Source organism: Rhinoderma darwinii, chromosome 1, assembly GCF_050947455.1.
Source record: "Rhinoderma darwinii isolate aRhiDar2 chromosome 1, aRhiDar2.hap1, whole genome shotgun sequence".
Lineage (NCBI taxonomy): Eukaryota > Metazoa > Chordata > Amphibia > Anura > Rhinodermatidae > Rhinoderma > Rhinoderma darwinii.
The window spans coordinates 93,900,117-93,917,536 of NC_134687.1; the positions used below are offsets into that span (position 1 = coordinate 93,900,117).

A 17,420-nucleotide genomic window follows, 5' to 3' on the forward strand; every position below is an offset into this window, starting at 1 on the left:
CCGACGGAAAGCTGCAACGGAACCCATGAACGAAAACCAACGCTGATGTGAACAGGCCCTAAAAAATGATTTTCAGTTAGATGGTCCCATAGAGAGGTAAGACCCAGCCTATCCATTTTACATATTAAAACTAATACGACTGTGGATAATTATTTTCTGGATTTTATTTGTTGATCTGTGATGATTTGGAATGGGGATTCTTTGTCTGAGAGTTCAATTTAAAAGAGGATATTAACAGATAGGAATAATATATTAACCTCTGTTTAGCTGTTTCAATTATACAATGTTATGCAACAAAAATCTAATAAAATGAAATGAGATTTGATTGTACAATTTAATTAATAAGAACAATATTCTTTTTTATTTTGAGTTTTGAAGATTATTCAGACTAATGTAGGTTATATAGAATTTTAATAAGAAGACTGGTCTGAGACTGCATAAGAGCTATCACCAGTGGAGAACCAGAAGCTAGAATAAGTTTAGTATAATATAATAAGGGACATTTCGTAAAGGCTCTGTACACCTTTGAAATATTTTTTTTAACTAAAAATGTCTATCGGTGTGTTTTGTGCAACTTTCTAAATATGGTTTATTAAAAATAATTTTAACTTTTTGAGATACAACTGCTTTGTATACTGTATACAGAGCAGCTGTATCGAGCACTGAGACCTGTATCCGTCAGGTCAGCGGCACCTGACATCTAAGTTAAGAGAGACACGCAGGACCCGCTGACACTAAACTCGTCAGTGCTGCTGACCTGACGGATACAGGTTTCAGTGCTAGATACAGCGGCTCTGTATACAGGATACAAAGTAGCTGTATCTCAAAAAGTAAAAATAATTTTTAATAAAAAGTATTCAGGAAGTTGCACGAAATACACTGAACGATTTTACAGGTGTACATAGCCTTTAAATATGTACTTTGGAATACATGTGCAAACATCTGTCTGGATAACTAGACAGAATTTTAACCCTTCCATATATAGACCTGAAACAAATGAGCCTACATCAGTGTTTATTATTACATGACAAAAAATATGGATCAAAACTAGAATTTGTGAGTCCTTTGGCATTTTGAGATAACAGTTGTAATAAAGGGAAATTAGAATTTTTGGGAGAAATCTATATGTAGCTCCATTAGGGCACGTTCAGACGTGGCAGAGTTTTTCCGCTGCAAATATTGGTGCAGATTTGGGGCAATTATGCAACGAATCTGCACCAACATTTGCATATTTGACAGGTAATTCAGACGTTGCAGAAAGCACAGCAGACGTGGCACAGATTTCAGTTTTTGCATTGCAAAGGCTGAAATACGCAGTGAAATGCCGCTTCTTCTCCGCAACGGACAGTGCATGCTGCGGAGGGAAAATTCTGCACCCCAGCCTATGGTCCGCAGCGGAGTTTTCCGCAACGTCTGAACTAACTTTTTAAAAAATTTATAGAAACAAATATAAAAAACGGCCGCTGGAGAATTCCACTACGGACTGTCCGCAGGAGAATTCCACTACGGACTGTCCGCAGCGGAATTCCACAGCAATTCCGCCACGTGTGAATGTGCCCTTAGGGTCCATTCACATTTGCGTCAAGGCTTCCGTTCTTAATGGAGTCTAAGGGCGGGTTCACACATAGCGGAATTTCACTTAAATTCCGCTGCGGACACTCCGCAGCGTTAATCCGCAGCGGAGCCGTTTCTCCATTGACTTTCACTTTAATTTAGCAGTGTTCGTTTACACGATGCGTACAATTCCGCTGCGGAGCATAGGCTGCGGAGCGGAATTTGGTGTCCGCAGCATGCTCTGTCTGTTGCGGAGCAGTGGCGGACTCATGGCGGAATTTCTCCATTGACTTCAATGGAGATTCTAATTTCCGCAATGAAGTCCGCAGCTGTCATGCACATGTTATGTGTGCTGCGGATACGTCTTGCTTTTTTAACTTGACATTTCTTCATTCTGGCTGGACCTATGTATTTCTAGGTCTACAGCCAGACTGAGGAAGTCAATGGGGCTCCCGTAATGACGGGAGCGTTGCTAGGAGACGTCTGTAAATAGTCACTGTCCAGGGTGCTGAAAGAGTTAAGCGATCGGCAGTAACTGTTTCTGCACCCGGGACAGTGACTACCGATCTCAATATACATGTATCTGTAAAAAAACATATAAGTTCATACTTACCGAGAACTCCCTGCGTCTGTCTCCAGTCCGGCCTCCCAGGATGACGTTTCAGTGTAAGTGACGGCTGCAGCCAATCACAGGCAAAGCACAGGCTGCAGCGGTCACATGGACTGGCGCGTCATCCAGGGAGGTCGGGCTGGATGCCGAAAGAGGGACGCGTCACCAAGACAACGGCCGGTAAGTATGAAAATCGTTTCCTTTCACTAGGGAAAGTGCTGTCCCTTCTCTCTATCCTGCACTGATAGGGAGAAGAGAAGCACTTTTCCCGCAGTCTGCAGCAGCTAGTCCGCATCAATGTACTGCACATTTTGTGCAGATCCGCTGCAGAATCTGCAACGCAGATTCTGTGCGGCATCGATGCGGACAGTTGCGGAGGAATTCCGCCATGTGTGGTCATGCCCTTAACAGCATTGACAGATCCAACCAATTGGAATCATATCTATATATCCTGAGATGCCTGTGGCTGCAATGTATCTCTTTCTGTGCATGCGCGTAAAGAACAGACACGCGCAGTTCAGTGAGGAGATTCATTGGTTATTTTCTAGTTACTATGCTACAGGGATTGATCACTGGATCACAACACATGTGTGGACACGGGCTGTAATAATTACTAGACGCCGCAATTTGGCTTTGATACACAGGGCACTATGACTGTCATGGACTTCCGGGCAGTAAGTTATTGATTGTAACATCACTTGAAACATGTGTTTGTATGAAACTATAACTGATCGATTATGTATGAGTAAGGGATGAGATGGATCAATTTATGTATGTTTATTCAATGTTTATTATTATGCACTTGGTACTTTTGCTCCCCATCGGGGGATGTATCTTAAAAATGATTCACATGCAACAATTTACACTTTTGCTGTTTTTTTACCTTGATGAATATAATCATGTAATTACATGTCGTATGATATTTAAACCATGAGATGCACATTGTTGAAACTGCTTCAGAAAGGCCCTGGGGCTGAAACGTCGCACTTTTTCATATCAGTGAATAAAACTTTTTTCACTTGAAATTTGAGATGCGGAGTGGTGCCTGTCTTTTGAATATCTATCTATCTATCTATCTATCTATCTATCTATCTATCTATCTATCTATCTATCTATCTATCTATCTATCTATCTATCTATCTATCTATCTATCTATCTATCTATCTATCTATCTATCTATCTATCTATCTATCTATCCATCTATCCATCCATCCATCCATCCATTATCTAATACAGTAATAAGAAAATAGGCAGAACTCCAAAAAATAAGTGAAAACAAGTTTAGACTTTAATAGCCCACATGCAACGCTTCAGTCATTGTGTCCAGGACCTTGCACAAGGACCTTCCTGGACACAAGGACTGAAACGTTGCATGTGGGAAAATAAAGCCCTGGCTTTTTTTTCACTAATTTTTCGGAGTGCTGCCTATTTTCTTATTATTGTATACCTAAGGCTTGCAGGTTACAAGTCGTGGGCTCTGCACCCACCATTGACTATTATTATTTGGTGCTGCTCTGACATCCTTTTTTGCCTATCTATCTATCTATCTATCTATCTATCTATCTATCTATCTATCTATCTATCTATCTATCTATCTATCTATCTATCTATCTATCTATCTATCTATCTATCTATCTATCCAGGGGCGTAGCTGGGGGGGGGCAGGCGGGGCATGTGCCCCGAGTGCAACTTAGAAGGGGCACCAGTGCCACCCCCTCCTGCACTATAATTGTACATGCATCTATAGGACACAGGTAAAATTAGAAGCAATGAATTTCCGGGTACGTTCTGCCAATCAGCGCCTTTCAAAGATGCTTCGTTCAACCCCAGGAGACCTGCGCAGAAGACAGCAGGTCTCCATTGCCGCCGTACGTCACGGGAACGGGATTAAGGTGAGTTTGTATAGTTTGTTTTTTTATCGTAATAAAAATGTGTGTGGCATTATCTATGGAGGGGTTGGCTTTATTTATGGGGGGTGACTTTATCTACAGGGGGCTTTATCTAGGGGTGGGGCTTTATCTACGGGGGGGCTCTATCTTCAGGGTGCATATATACTGGGGTGAGATATGTGTGGAGCACTATATACAGGGGTGGGTTATATCTACAGGGGGCTATATACAGGGGTGGGCTATCTGTGGAGCACAATATACAGGGGTGGGCAATATTTACAGGGAGGCTATATACAGGGGTGGGCTATCTGTGGAGCACTATATACAGGGGTGGGCTATATGTTGAGCACTTGTAAAGGATCTGCCAGGCACAGCTTCGGGGTTAACTCCCATAATTAATCAGTCAGCACCTGAATCTACATCCCTGAGACTGACTCCAGCTTCCACCACTCAGGCTGGCAGGCTTAGGAGTGGGAGAGCCTATCGCAACCTGGCCAGACTCAGCTAGCTCCCGCCCTTGGTCTATTTAAGCCTGCCCTTCCTGTCCCTCGGTGCTTGTGATTCTTTTCGTGTGGTTTCCTGGCCCAGCTACAGCTCCTTCTATTTTGATCCTGCTCCATACAGACCCTGGCTTACTGACTACTCTTCTGCTCTTCGTTTGGTACCTCGCACACTCCTGGCTTGACTCGGCTCGTTCACCACTCTGGTTGCTCACGGTGTTGCCATGGGCAACTGCCCCTTTCCCTTGCTTGTATTCCCCTGTATGTTTGTCGTGTTTGTCGTGCATTTACTGAGCGCAGGGACCGCCGCCCAGTTGTACCCCGTCGCCTAGGGCGGGTCGTTGCAAGTAGGCAGGGACAGAGTGGCGGGTAGACTAGGGCTCACTTGTCCGTTTCCCTACCCCCCGTCATTACAGCACTATATACAGGGGTGGTATATATCTACAGGGGGGCTATATACAGGGGTGGGCCATCTGTGGAGCCCTATAGGGGGATCTATATGTGGGACACTATATACAGGGGTGGGCTATATGGAGGGCACTATCTTCAGGGGGCTCTATGGGGGGGCACTATCACAGGGGGCTCTATGGCAGGCACTATCTACAGGGGGAATAGTGTGTGTGGGAAATGGTGTATGGTGCTATTATAATTAGAGGTGCAGTGTATGGCGCTATTATATTTAAGGGAGTAGTGTGTGGTATAATGAGAACTTTATCTTTGTTTATAGGTGTAGAAATGTTGGAAAATTGAGAAGCTGAAGACATCTGAGCGGCAAACTGCAGAAATGGGCTGTGACTGGGAGAAGTCATCATAGAGGTCTGGACCGGATGGAGAAAAAGAACTAGAATCTGAGACGTCACTGGTGAGTCACTTAATGTAAATGTTTATTCTGCCTCTTATCAGTAATGTAGTCACTGTATGATCTGCAGTAAGATGATGGGTGGTAAGATTATGATATGATTTTTTTTATTTAAACAGCATCTCCCAGCATATCCTCACCATTATTCGGGCCATGCTGGAAGCTGGAAACAATTTAGTGCAAACCTATACGGCAGGGGTTGCACTAAATTGAGCTGTATTTGTGCTGGTGTTGTATTTATGTATTGAGATTTGTTCTGGTGTTGTATTTATGTACTGAGTTTGGTTCTGGTATTGTATTTATGTGTTGAGCTATGTTCTGGTGCTGTATAAATGTACTGAGCTTGGTTCTGGGGCTGTATTTATGTACTGAGCTTTGTTCTGCTGCTGTATATATGTAATGAGCTTGGTTCTGGTGTTGTGTATAGAACTATATTGTGAGGGGGAAGGAGATGTCAGGAGGGGGGTGCCAAACTGAACCTTTGCCCCGGGTGCTTGAGAACCTAGCTACGCTTCTGTATCTATCTATCTATCTATCTATCTATCTATCTATCTATCTATCTATCTATCTCATATATATCTCATATCTATCTATCTATCTATCTATCTATCTATCTATCTATCTATCTATCTATCTATCTATCTATCTATCTATCTATCTATCTATCTATCTATCTATCTAATATCTATCTATCTATCTATCTATCTAATATCTATCTATCTATCTATCTATCTATCTATCTATCTATCTATCTATCTATCTATCTATCTATCTATCTATCTATCTATCTATCTATCTATCTATCTATCTCAATAGAAATTGGGTCAATAATGTTAGAAGTGTGAAGGTGAGAAATTATATATATATATATATATATATATATATATACACATACACATATATAATATATATATATATATATATATATGTATATATATATATATATATATATATATATATAAGAAGTCAACCTTACTTCCATTAAAGCTTAATAGTTTTTATAACCAGTGTACTATTATTAAGTCAATACCTTTCTAAATAATACTACTTTTTATCTAGTATCTATCGTCTAGACCAGACCACACCATTTTTTAAATGCAGAAATGTCTGACTTTTTACACCTGACTTAAGCCAGCGATATTATTACATCATATTCCAGTGCACAATCTTGACAGGTTCACTACATTTAAAAAGGGCACAGACATTTCATTTTTTGCTTCCACCACACGTCTGACTGCAAATAAAGCTAAAATAGCCCAGGTCATAGCACTGATAAAATAAATTTATAAGAGCGTCTAATGTATTTAGCGAGCACTCCTGCGAATGAGTGGCAGACGCACAGGATGTTCTCTAAAATGTTGGCCTTGTTGGGATAAAAAACATCTTTATGTGTTTTTATGTGATGTCTTTGCGATGCTCAGCTGTGCCAATGTATCTATAGCTGACTGACCACCTGTTCCATCTCTGAGTTTATGCTGTGCAATCTGTGTCCCTCCGTTTTTTTTCTCCTTCTTTTAACAACAGCATTAAAATTATAAGTTACTGAGGAAGAAAGGATTTTGCTGCATGTTTCAATTATGCCCTGTTTTAATGTAGGAGGGAAAACTCCATGAGTTACACAACAGAAAGTCTGCAATGCAAACCACATTACTAAAAATGGAACTTGGATGACTGTTGGAAAAATCCACAAATATATGTGGAGGGAAAAGAACGAGAGAGATTCATCTGAAATCTACTTAGCACTACCCACTTGTAAAATCATCAAGGAATTGTGTTCATTTACTGCCAACAGAGCAGACATTGCTTATGTAACTGTTCAGATTGTTCTGCAAGAATCATGCAATGAAATGACTTGTGAATAGAAGGTGACAGACAGAAGGAGTAATGCCCCGCTTACAAGTGATCGCTTATGGAAGTCATGCACTTATTGAGTACTTGATCACGCCAGACTGCTGTTCTGTTTTATTCTCTATGCTCCACTAGGAAGAAATGGACCAGTTGGTCATCTGGGAGTAAATCTTCAGGTTGAATGACCCTAAGAATTGTTTTAAAGTGGTGTGAAAATATTGACAGTGAACCATTAAAGAGGATCTGTCACTAGTGTGGTAATGTCCTATCTCCTAGCTAATCTGTCACACTGATAATGCTGGTGAAAATTGTATCCCAAAACGTTTATTAATTTAAAAGTTCTGAGCTTTTTTCTAAATATGCAAATGAGGCTATACTACACAAGTGGGTGTCAACACCAACGATTCTCCTGAGGCGGAGCTGCCTCATAGCCTCTGACGCTGTCCTATCAGCATGAAGCTGCTTCACACAGTGTGAGAGACTGAGGCTGGAGGAAAGGGGGATCACTTCAAACAGCCATATCTCTGGCTGTGGACCACATAGAAAAGTGGTTCTGGTGGCATGTGAAAGACGAGCTGTTCTAGCTGTGAATCAACCGGATGTTGAAAACACAGTCGGGAATGGAAGCTATATACTATATGTCCCGATCTGAGGGATGGAAGCTGGCCAAACTACAGTGTACCAAGTCAATATATATAGTCCAAGCATAAGGGTACCTGTGATAGTCCAGACAGTGGCAACGGCTAGGCACAGATGGAATCTTGACGGCAGGTGATGCAGACGAGACAGATAACACCAGACGTGGTGTAACACAGCAGACGTGGCAGAACTCGACTTCAACACTATAGTGGGCACAGGACCAACTATAACACGGGATACAGGATACAGGTAGCAGAGCAACGGGAACAGGATAACACTAAGGGACCATTTGCAAAACTAACAGACAAATACGACCAACGCTCAGGCAAAGAACAAAGGGGCAGGGCCCTTCTTATAGTCCAGGGGGATTATGGGCTAATTAATGATGTTTTACATGTGCGCCCAGTGGCTCTTTAAGGCCAGGTGTGAGCGTGTGCAGGCACCCTACGGGACACAGCAGAGTAGAGCGGAAGTGAACGTTGGCGTCTCCTGGGGAGCAGATGCGGGCCAACGCTCACCAGACCATGGCTGCGGCCGTCGAGGGGTGAGTAGTCCCAACTGTCCGCAGCCATGGACGTTACACTATATGATCACGCTGTGTTGCTGGGCTGGGAAGGAGAACTGTATGATGCTGATTGGACAGCGTCATACAGAAAACATTACCCTTGACCCCTGATGAAGCCATACCAGCGGCGATACGCGTGGCGTCTATGCCCCAATCTTGCCCTCAAATGACCCGGCCTTTAATTCCACCATCATGGTGTGGTAATCACATATTTTTCTGTCTTGCACACTGTCTTTATTTATTTGCATTGTCTTTAGATTCTATATTTTACATTGATTTTTTAGTCATTCAAATGCAGATTTTTCCAGGTGTCCTTTCTTTTAAGTGACATTTCTCCTGTTTAAATTCGAATAGGGCAATAGTGGGGGCCCCTTTTGCATTTATTCAGGCCAGGGACATGTGGTCTCTTTTTTTTCTTTGATTTTTAGTAGTTTTTTCCCTTTGAGTACTGCTGTGCTCATTGTTTGTACTTTTTCATGTTTATTATAATAAAGTATCTTAAATTGTTTTGGATGTGTGACTCTAGTAGCATTTCTCTTTCCTCTTCTTTTTGTACAGAGAAAACATTGCACCACCCAGAGTGAAAATAAAGAGTCAACTCCCATTTGGCAAGTATAGTCAAATTGGCGTATTTAGAAAAATGCTCATAACTTTGCAAATAATAAACGTTTTTGAACAAAAATTATACTGTAGTTATCAGCATCATAGTGCCTATTAGATTAGCTAGGAGATAGGGCTTTAATAAACTTTTGACAGATCCTCGTTAAACACCATGTTGTTATTAGATCCAAAGTTTTGTGCTGATAAACTTTTTATATATCTTTTAAGTGGTCTGGACTTTAGTGGTATTGACATAAAGCTCCAAAATCCCCTGCATAGACATAGCCTTAAATAATAAAATTCCAACTTCCTGGAGCTGCCACTAGAGGGAGCTTCAGAGCTTATTGACACCTGTGATTATTAAGTACAATGTATAAACAGCATGACGTAAGCTCCTAAACTCACTCTAGGGTAAGTTGACACGTAGCGTAAATATTGTGGACTTTCCGCAACAGATTTTGTTGTGAAAAGTCCGCAGCATAATACAGTAGCAGCAAAGTGGATGAGATTTGAACAAATGTCATCCACACGCTTTGTAAATGATAAGCGGATAAAACGCTCAGAAATTGACTTACAGTGTTTTTTTTTTAATCCGCAGCATGTTAATTGTATTTGCGTAATGGCTGCTTTTGTGTTGCGTGTTTTCCCCATTTAATTCATTGGGTGGTAAAACTAGCAAAAAATAGCACATGTTTTTTTGTGGCGGAAAAGCAGAAATGCAACTTATAATCTTATACTTACCCAGAATTCTGTGTTTCTTCGTCCAAGCTGGCCTCCTGGGATGATGTTTTATCCCATGTGACTGCTCCAGCCAATCAAAGGCTGCAGCGGTCACATGGGTTGAAACGTCATCCCTGGAGGCCGGCCTGGAGGACGGCAGGGGGACGCATCGCCATGGCTACGCAAGTACAACATTTTTTTTTTATGTGCAGTTTTCCGCAGCGAACATTCTGGACGAAAAACGGCATCACAATTTGGTGCGGTTTATCAGCCGGAATTCGCTGCGGCTCCCAGACTGAATATGCTGTGGGAACATAGACTAGTAGTTGCTCAGGCAGAAAGTTATTATTTAAGGGGTAACCAATCAAAACTTCTGTCATGTCACTATGACACATCAACATTTTTTGAAAGATTAGTAACCCTTTAATTATGGAGGAATTTACACCACTTTAGTTTTTTATCTTTTAAAAAGTGGTGAGAAGAGTGGGTGGGTTTTACCAGAGGTGGCGGGTCCACCAACAGACTGGTATATTTTATAATATTAGGGTAGAAATTGGGGCAAATTATAGCGCAAATCTATGCTTGTTTACAGCAGGCATAGATTTCAATTTCAGGCATTTGGACAGTCCTAGATGCACCAAATTTATTAAGTGGTGTGCGCCTCGAAATAAATGTGACGCATTTCACTCCAATGTACTTTAGTTTAAAGCTGACGTACATAACGCACATGTTAATAAATTCTCCCCTGTATGTCAATATGGTGGATTTGGAGCTTTGTATCAGAAAAAATGGATCTCCAATTGCTATGAAGATAAAATAAGAATTTAATCAACACTGAATTTCGAACCTGTTTAAAAAAAGAAAAAAAAGGTGTATAAATATTCCCTTTAAACACTGGGGTTTAATCTAGCTTTGGTGGTAACTTCATACATTATTATGGTTAGGAAGCAAATCACAAATAACAATCGGTCAATAATTCATGCAAACTAAGGCCCTGACCACATCTAGTTCCCTTCTGGGCATTTTTGGGTCACATAATGGTCAACTAAAAAAGTAAATGTTAACATCATTACATTTCAACTATACATAAAGGTACGGATGTAGCCATCTTTATCTTGACTCTCTTCATTTGCTGTAGCGGGATATCACACAACAAAAGTCATTGAAAAGTCATTGAAAAAGTCAAGTTAATGTTGCATGTCACTCTTTATTTAATGCGTTAAAAGTCAAGATAAAGATAACTACATCTGTATAGAACAGATTTGAGTTGCTCCAGTGGTGTCAGGTTTAAGTGGAAGATTCTGTACTTATCATATACTATAGACAGGGAAGGAATTTGCTTTTTTCGATCTGTCACTATAAGAATTGTGTAATGTAAGATTACCTTGTGTGACTGCTGTACATTTCACTGATCTTCTCATTCTGTAAGCAGTCTGAGTATCCAGGTCACTTTTGGCCATATCATTCCATTTTGTAGTTATCTTGAGGTGTTCTGCCAGTCAGACAAATGGACATGATCAGCCCTACTTCGGCATTGTGGCAATGATTTTTGGTTGGAGTTAAAGAGAAACTCCACCGTACATACATTTCACATGAGTCATACATGGAACATTCAGTGTGAGTACAAATACAGAAACAAATATCTCTTCTAATGATTATTGTCATCACCCCCAAGGCTATGCTGCTTTATGGGATGAAACCATTGCCCAATTACTGCGTGGGTGATCAAAAAATAAAAATAAATTAGAGTTCATGACGTCATGGTTTCAATATTATAAAGTATCGAAAAATAAATGGTGGCGTTGCCCTTTTATCCTCCAAACGTAATTATTATACAAGCTGTTTTCTTCGAGGAACATACAAAATATAACAAATTAATCTTAAATGTAAGACGTATCTTTTTGCGCTTCTATATTTTCATTTCTGGATATTTTGACTTTCACTAAAATTTCTTACAGCAGTTGGCAGCTGCTGCTAGTCCATGACTTTCAGTTGGCATCGGAAGACGGGCAGCAAACAGTTGCTTGCACAACTGATGCCAGCTCCACATCCACACTGGAGACTAGATGTCTCTTTCCTATCACATATACCGCCTGTGACCTGCCCAATCAATGTCTCCAAGATTCCCTTTATCCACGCAGAAATTAACCCTTAAACATTCAGAGACCTGTACAAACTAACTATGATGTGGGTGGCAAAACCTTCAAGAAATTCGAGTCCACTATGGAAAGAGTTTATAGGCGGCATTTGCATACAAGGGTAGCAGACAAGTCAGGCTCGGCGGCAGTTTACTATGACACGCTAACTGCAGACGTATAGGAACAGCAGGTGTTTTCTTTGCCCGTGAATGCCTTTGCTATATTGCATACAAATAAAACATATGTGTATAGATATATATTCATTTATAACAACAGACGGCTGCCCCAGTATATCAGACAGAAATCATGGTAAAGTTGGAGTGGAGCCCGGGTTTGACACATTTTATCTATACTAATTTTTTTTTTAACAAATTGCTATTGTGCTTCTTCTAGGGTCACAAACAGCTCACATATGCGTCTCAGGCATTGAAGAAAGGAACGTCTATTGTTTTAAACAGTATGATGAAGTAGTGTATTCATGGCCCCCAGATTGAAGGAGTATGTGTAACTGATTTAAGGTTATGTTTTTTTATACAGACGGCTAAGGCTTCATTCACATCTGCGTCAGGGTTCCATTCCGACGTTCCGTCGGAGATTCCCGTCAAAACGGAACCCTGACTGAAACAAACGGAAACCATAGGCTTCCGTTTGCATCACCATTGATTTCAACGGTGACGGATCCGGTGCAAATGGTTTCTGTAGTTTTTCACGGAATGAATTCTGTAGTCAACTACGCTATTGATTCCGTCAAAACGACGGAACCCTTACCCAACTGAGACAAATGTAGACCATTGATAATGACAACATACTGTTTTGTATCTATATAATGTACAATAATGAAGTATTATTTTGCATAGTAACATATTTGCCTACAACATTGTGCAATAAATAACAATTCATTGTCCCTCTTCATCTATTTGGGCATCCATGTGTAGGTCTCAAGATCGCTTGCAACCTTTGGACCATATTAAAAGTTTTAGATGTTACTGCAATTTTCTTCTCCTTACGATGTACAATCCCTTGTATGACACAGGATAGCGGATAAGTGGGATAAGTTACTGGTTTCATACTTAGTCCATCATTTCACTAAGATATTCATTATGCATCTTGCTCCTAATGGACGTTCTATGTTTTTCTTTTAGAAATATTGGTATAGCTTACAAAACATATGCTTCCTTCCTGAGTAAATATGCTGTGATTAAACCTTGTTCTAAATGAAGATCACATTGAAATGTATAAGGAGAGGCTTACAAAAAATTGTGCAATCAAGAAATGAGAGCGCTGCACATATAATGTACTACAGCATATAATGAAGACCTGTCAGATGTCATTAATTCTCTGCGAATCCCACTGATTTGTAGTCTTTGTTTTACTGTCAGCGGTCTCAGACTACAGTGGAGTCTTGCTGATAAGAATCACCACTTTTCCATGACGATATATTTTCTTCTTCATCTGGAATGTTCAACTGCGATAGATTTCTGTCTTTTGGAGGTCATCTATATTTGACAATCAAGTCAAATCCCTTAGTGGTGTAATATAAGATACAAGGTATGAGAGATATTTCTATTCTATGAAAATATTTAACATATAATGAAGGTCTGAGCAAGGTTGATTAAAGTACTCGATTATTTATCCAAGCTTTCCAGATTACATATGTTCTAGTTAAAGGGGTATATTATCTGTACCTTCAATAACTATTATACATATGACTTTTTTTCTGATTTAGCCCTGATCAATCATAGGCAAAACATTTGTATTCACAAGAGAAAAGATCTTAGGGCTCATGCACACAGCCATATTAACCCATTAAAGACACGGACAATTATTGTTCATTCAATTTAGTTTTTTTTCTCCGCGCTTTCCAAAAGAGTTTTATTTTTTCGTTGAGATAGCCGTATGGGGCTTGTTTTTCCCAGGACAAGTTGTCGTTTTTATGGCACCAATTATTGTACCATACAATGTACTAGGAAGTGGGAAAATAATTATATGTGAGGTGACAATGGCAAAACATTGTTTTTGGAGGGTTTCGTTCTTACGGCGTCCATCAGGCGGTAAAAACTACATGTTCACTTTATTCTATGGGTTATTCTACAGCGATACCACATTTATATATGTTTTATGTTTTACCACTACAATCATTTTGGGGTACATGTGACTTTTTGATCACTTTTTATTACATTTTTTGGGGAGCTTAGATGACCAAAAAAACCAGAAAATTGGGTTTTTTACCCTTTTTTTCTTCACCGGCATTCACCCAATGGCTTAAGCAACATTAGCTTGTAACAGTTTGGAGTTTTACAGGTGTTGCGATACCAGTTATGTTAACTTTATATATATAACGTTAGGGGGAAAAAAGCAAAAAGGTTTTTATTTTACTTTTAGTATTTTTTTTGTTGGAACGTTAAAAAAACTTTAATTTAACAGTTTGTTTTTTTACTAGTTCCCCAGGGGACTTGAATCAGCGATTGGGTTGCTTACATGAGATGCTGCAATACTAATGTAGTGCAGTGTATATATAACAGTCTTCTATGAGGCCCTGCTGATGACAGGAATTCATAGGAGTACAAAGATAGCAGACCTGGGGGGTCTTCATTTGGCCCCAGGCTGCCATAATGACCATCAGCACTCCACGATCGCGTCGTGGGGGGCTGATGTGACGTCGGAGGGGTCGGCTCCCCATATTCTAATGATTTAGATGCCACGGTCAGGATTGACCGTGGCATCTAAGGGGTTAACCTGGGCAAAATCAAAGTGATCTTTGATTTCGTCCGTGGCAGTGAGGTGTCAGCTGTATTACACAGCTGTCACCTGCTAAGTATGGAGCGAGCTCAGCCCTAGAGCATGCTCCATACTTCCCCATAACATGTATGTAGCTAGGGGGAGGGGGTGGCTGGCAGGATAGCTGTCCCTGGTTCAGATTTATGGAATGGGAAGAGGGCACAAGATGCCGGTCCCTTCCTTGCTTTTATTTACTTTTAGGACCCAAATATTTCCTGCCTTCCCCCTTCCTCTCCTGCCTTTACTCCATTGCCTTGCAACAACAGGAGCTTTTTGCCGGCTGTTGTAACTTGATACGGACAGGAGAGGAAGGGGGTGCAGAGAGGAGCTGCAGAAGGATTAGACAGCTAACTTTAGAAAAGGTAAGTATGTGTAATGTATGTGTATGTAATGTTTGTGTAGTGGGTAAAAATATATGTGTGTGTGTAATGTCTATTTATGTATGTGTAATGTGTGTGTATATATATATATATATATATATATATATATATATTGTGACGTATGTGTATATATATATGTGTGTGTGTGTACAGTATAGTGCTACTATTTATGTGTATAATATAGTGGTATATTTTATATATTTTTTATATATACGGTATAGCGTATTGATGTGTATGATATAGCGGTATTATTTATGTATATTGTATAGTGCTACTATTTATGTGTACAGTAGAGCAGCACTATTTATGTGTACGGTATAGTGGCATTATGTATGGTATAGTGATACAATTAATGTATACAGCATAGAAGTTATAATAATGTGCATGGTATAGCTGTACAATTAAAGGGAACCTGTAATGCTGAACTTCCAGTCCTATTTGAAGGTATAATGTTATAGAGCAGGATAAGCTGATAATATTAAAATATAGTTTTGTAGGAAAATATTTGGGATAAAATGTATTTTATTGATTTAAATCCCTGAAAATTGTGAGTTTAAAGGCTAAAGACACCTTTGCAATAGAAAAAAATATTTTTACATATGTTAGTGGTTACTCACACCTTGACGGCCACGGCCAGGGACTTGTGAGTGCTGGTGGCATCTATTCCCTAGGAGACGCCAGCACTCACTTTCACTTCACTCTGCAGTGACCCGTAGGGTGCACACGCACGCTCGTTCCCGGCCTTAAATATGTTACTAATTAGCCCTAATCACCCTGGACTATAAAATGGGCCCTGTCCTTTCACTCCTTGCCTGAGCGTTGTTTGTATTGCTAGTTTAGTCTTGCAAATGGTCCCTTAGTCATATCCTGTTTCCAGTGTTCCCGTGCCCTGATACCTGGATCTTGTATCCTGTGCGGTATTTGTTCCTGTGACCTCTCTAGTGTTGGAGTCGTGTTGTGCCATCTTCTACGCCTGCTGTATTACACCACGTCTGGTGTCATCTGCCAAGCCTGGTACCTCCTATCATGTTTTGCATCACCTGCCATCTAAATACCATCTGTGCCTAGCCGCTGCTATTGTCTGGACTATTACAGGTACCCTTGTGCTTGGACTTTGTATAGACTTGATACACTGTTGTTTGGCCAGCTGCTACCCTGCTACGGTGGTGGGTCCACATGCCCACGGATTGTGATAACCTGGAGTTAAAAAAGTTGCAGGCTACGGTCTTCATACCTTCATTAATTTCCAGATCCCCTGTTATGCAGTTTGTGATCTGCTCCTTATTTCAGACTTTGCTCATGTGGGCATGCCCCTCTCAGTTATGCATGCTGGATGTGAAAAATGTGTATCTAGGATGCTGCTGCCTTCACTAGCTCTCATGTATCAGCACAGCTTTGTTCTGGTACTGATTTATCCTTCTAATACAGTCCCAGTGTGACCTCCTCTCCATTGAGAAGAAAGAAAGAAAGAAAGAAAGAAAGAAAGAAAGAAAGAAAGAAAGAAAGAAAGAAAGAAAGAAAGAAAGAAAGAAAGAAAGAAAAGATAGTCAGTTTGTCTACCTTGTAGCTAGTAGAGAATTAAGGCTATCTTGTAGATACTATAAAGGTAGAACTTTTGTACATTGTAGCCACCAGAGAGTTAAAGTTAACTTGTAGCAGTAAGAGAACAGCTACAGTACATTGTAGCCACCAGAGAGAAACACCAGAAAAAAAAAACTATTTTGTGGGAGGATATCCCACATAGTCACCAGAGAAATTACACTCATAGATAGAGAGATCATATTATCCTCCTACATTGGATAATATTCTATTTGCCATAATATAGATGATAAATGTTATTTTCTACAGATTCTAGTTCATGGGTTATTAAAGAACAAAAGTAATAAATGGATATAGTCTGCCCATAAAGAGTGAACCAGTTTAAAAGGGGTTATCCAGGATTTCAAAATTGATGGCCATTAACATCATAGGCCATCAATATTTGATTAGTCGGGGGTCCGACACCCAGCAGCCCCGCCATTCAGCTGTGTGAAGGGGCCATGTCCCTTGTAGGAGCGCTGCAGTCTCTGCATTGTTTACCTCAGGTTTCAGACTATTTGCAATTCACATGCCATTACTTTTGTGGTAGCTGTGCAAGTTATTGCAGCGCTGTCCCATTCAAGTGCCTTCTTTCAAACAGCTGTTTAGCGGGGGTGCTGAGAGTTGGACCCCCACCAATCTAATATTGATGACTTTTCCTAAGGATAGGCCATGAACTTTGAAATCCTGCTAACTTCCTGTAGATACTTTTATGCAGATAATTTACTTACTCAACTGCTTTAAACACACAGTATAACATTT

General features: G+C 40.3%; 1 protein-coding gene across 13 annotated transcripts in view; it reads right to left on the minus strand.

The window, feature by feature from the left end:
* Positions 1–17,420, minus strand: part of TENM3 (teneurin transmembrane protein 3) — a 1,030,160-nt gene that overhangs the window by 488,544 nt on the left and 524,196 nt on the right. For 9 of the 13 annotated variants that reach the window (XM_075860216.1, XM_075860219.1, XM_075860217.1 and 6 more), the window contains one exon: positions 11,169–11,276. The exons of the other annotated variants lie outside the window; for them this stretch is intronic. In XM_075860216.1, the coding sequence (XP_075716331.1) occupies positions 11,169–11,276 (108 nt within the window). The remainder of the gene's footprint in view (positions 1–11,168; positions 11,277–17,420) is intronic. 13 annotated transcript variants of the gene reach the window in all.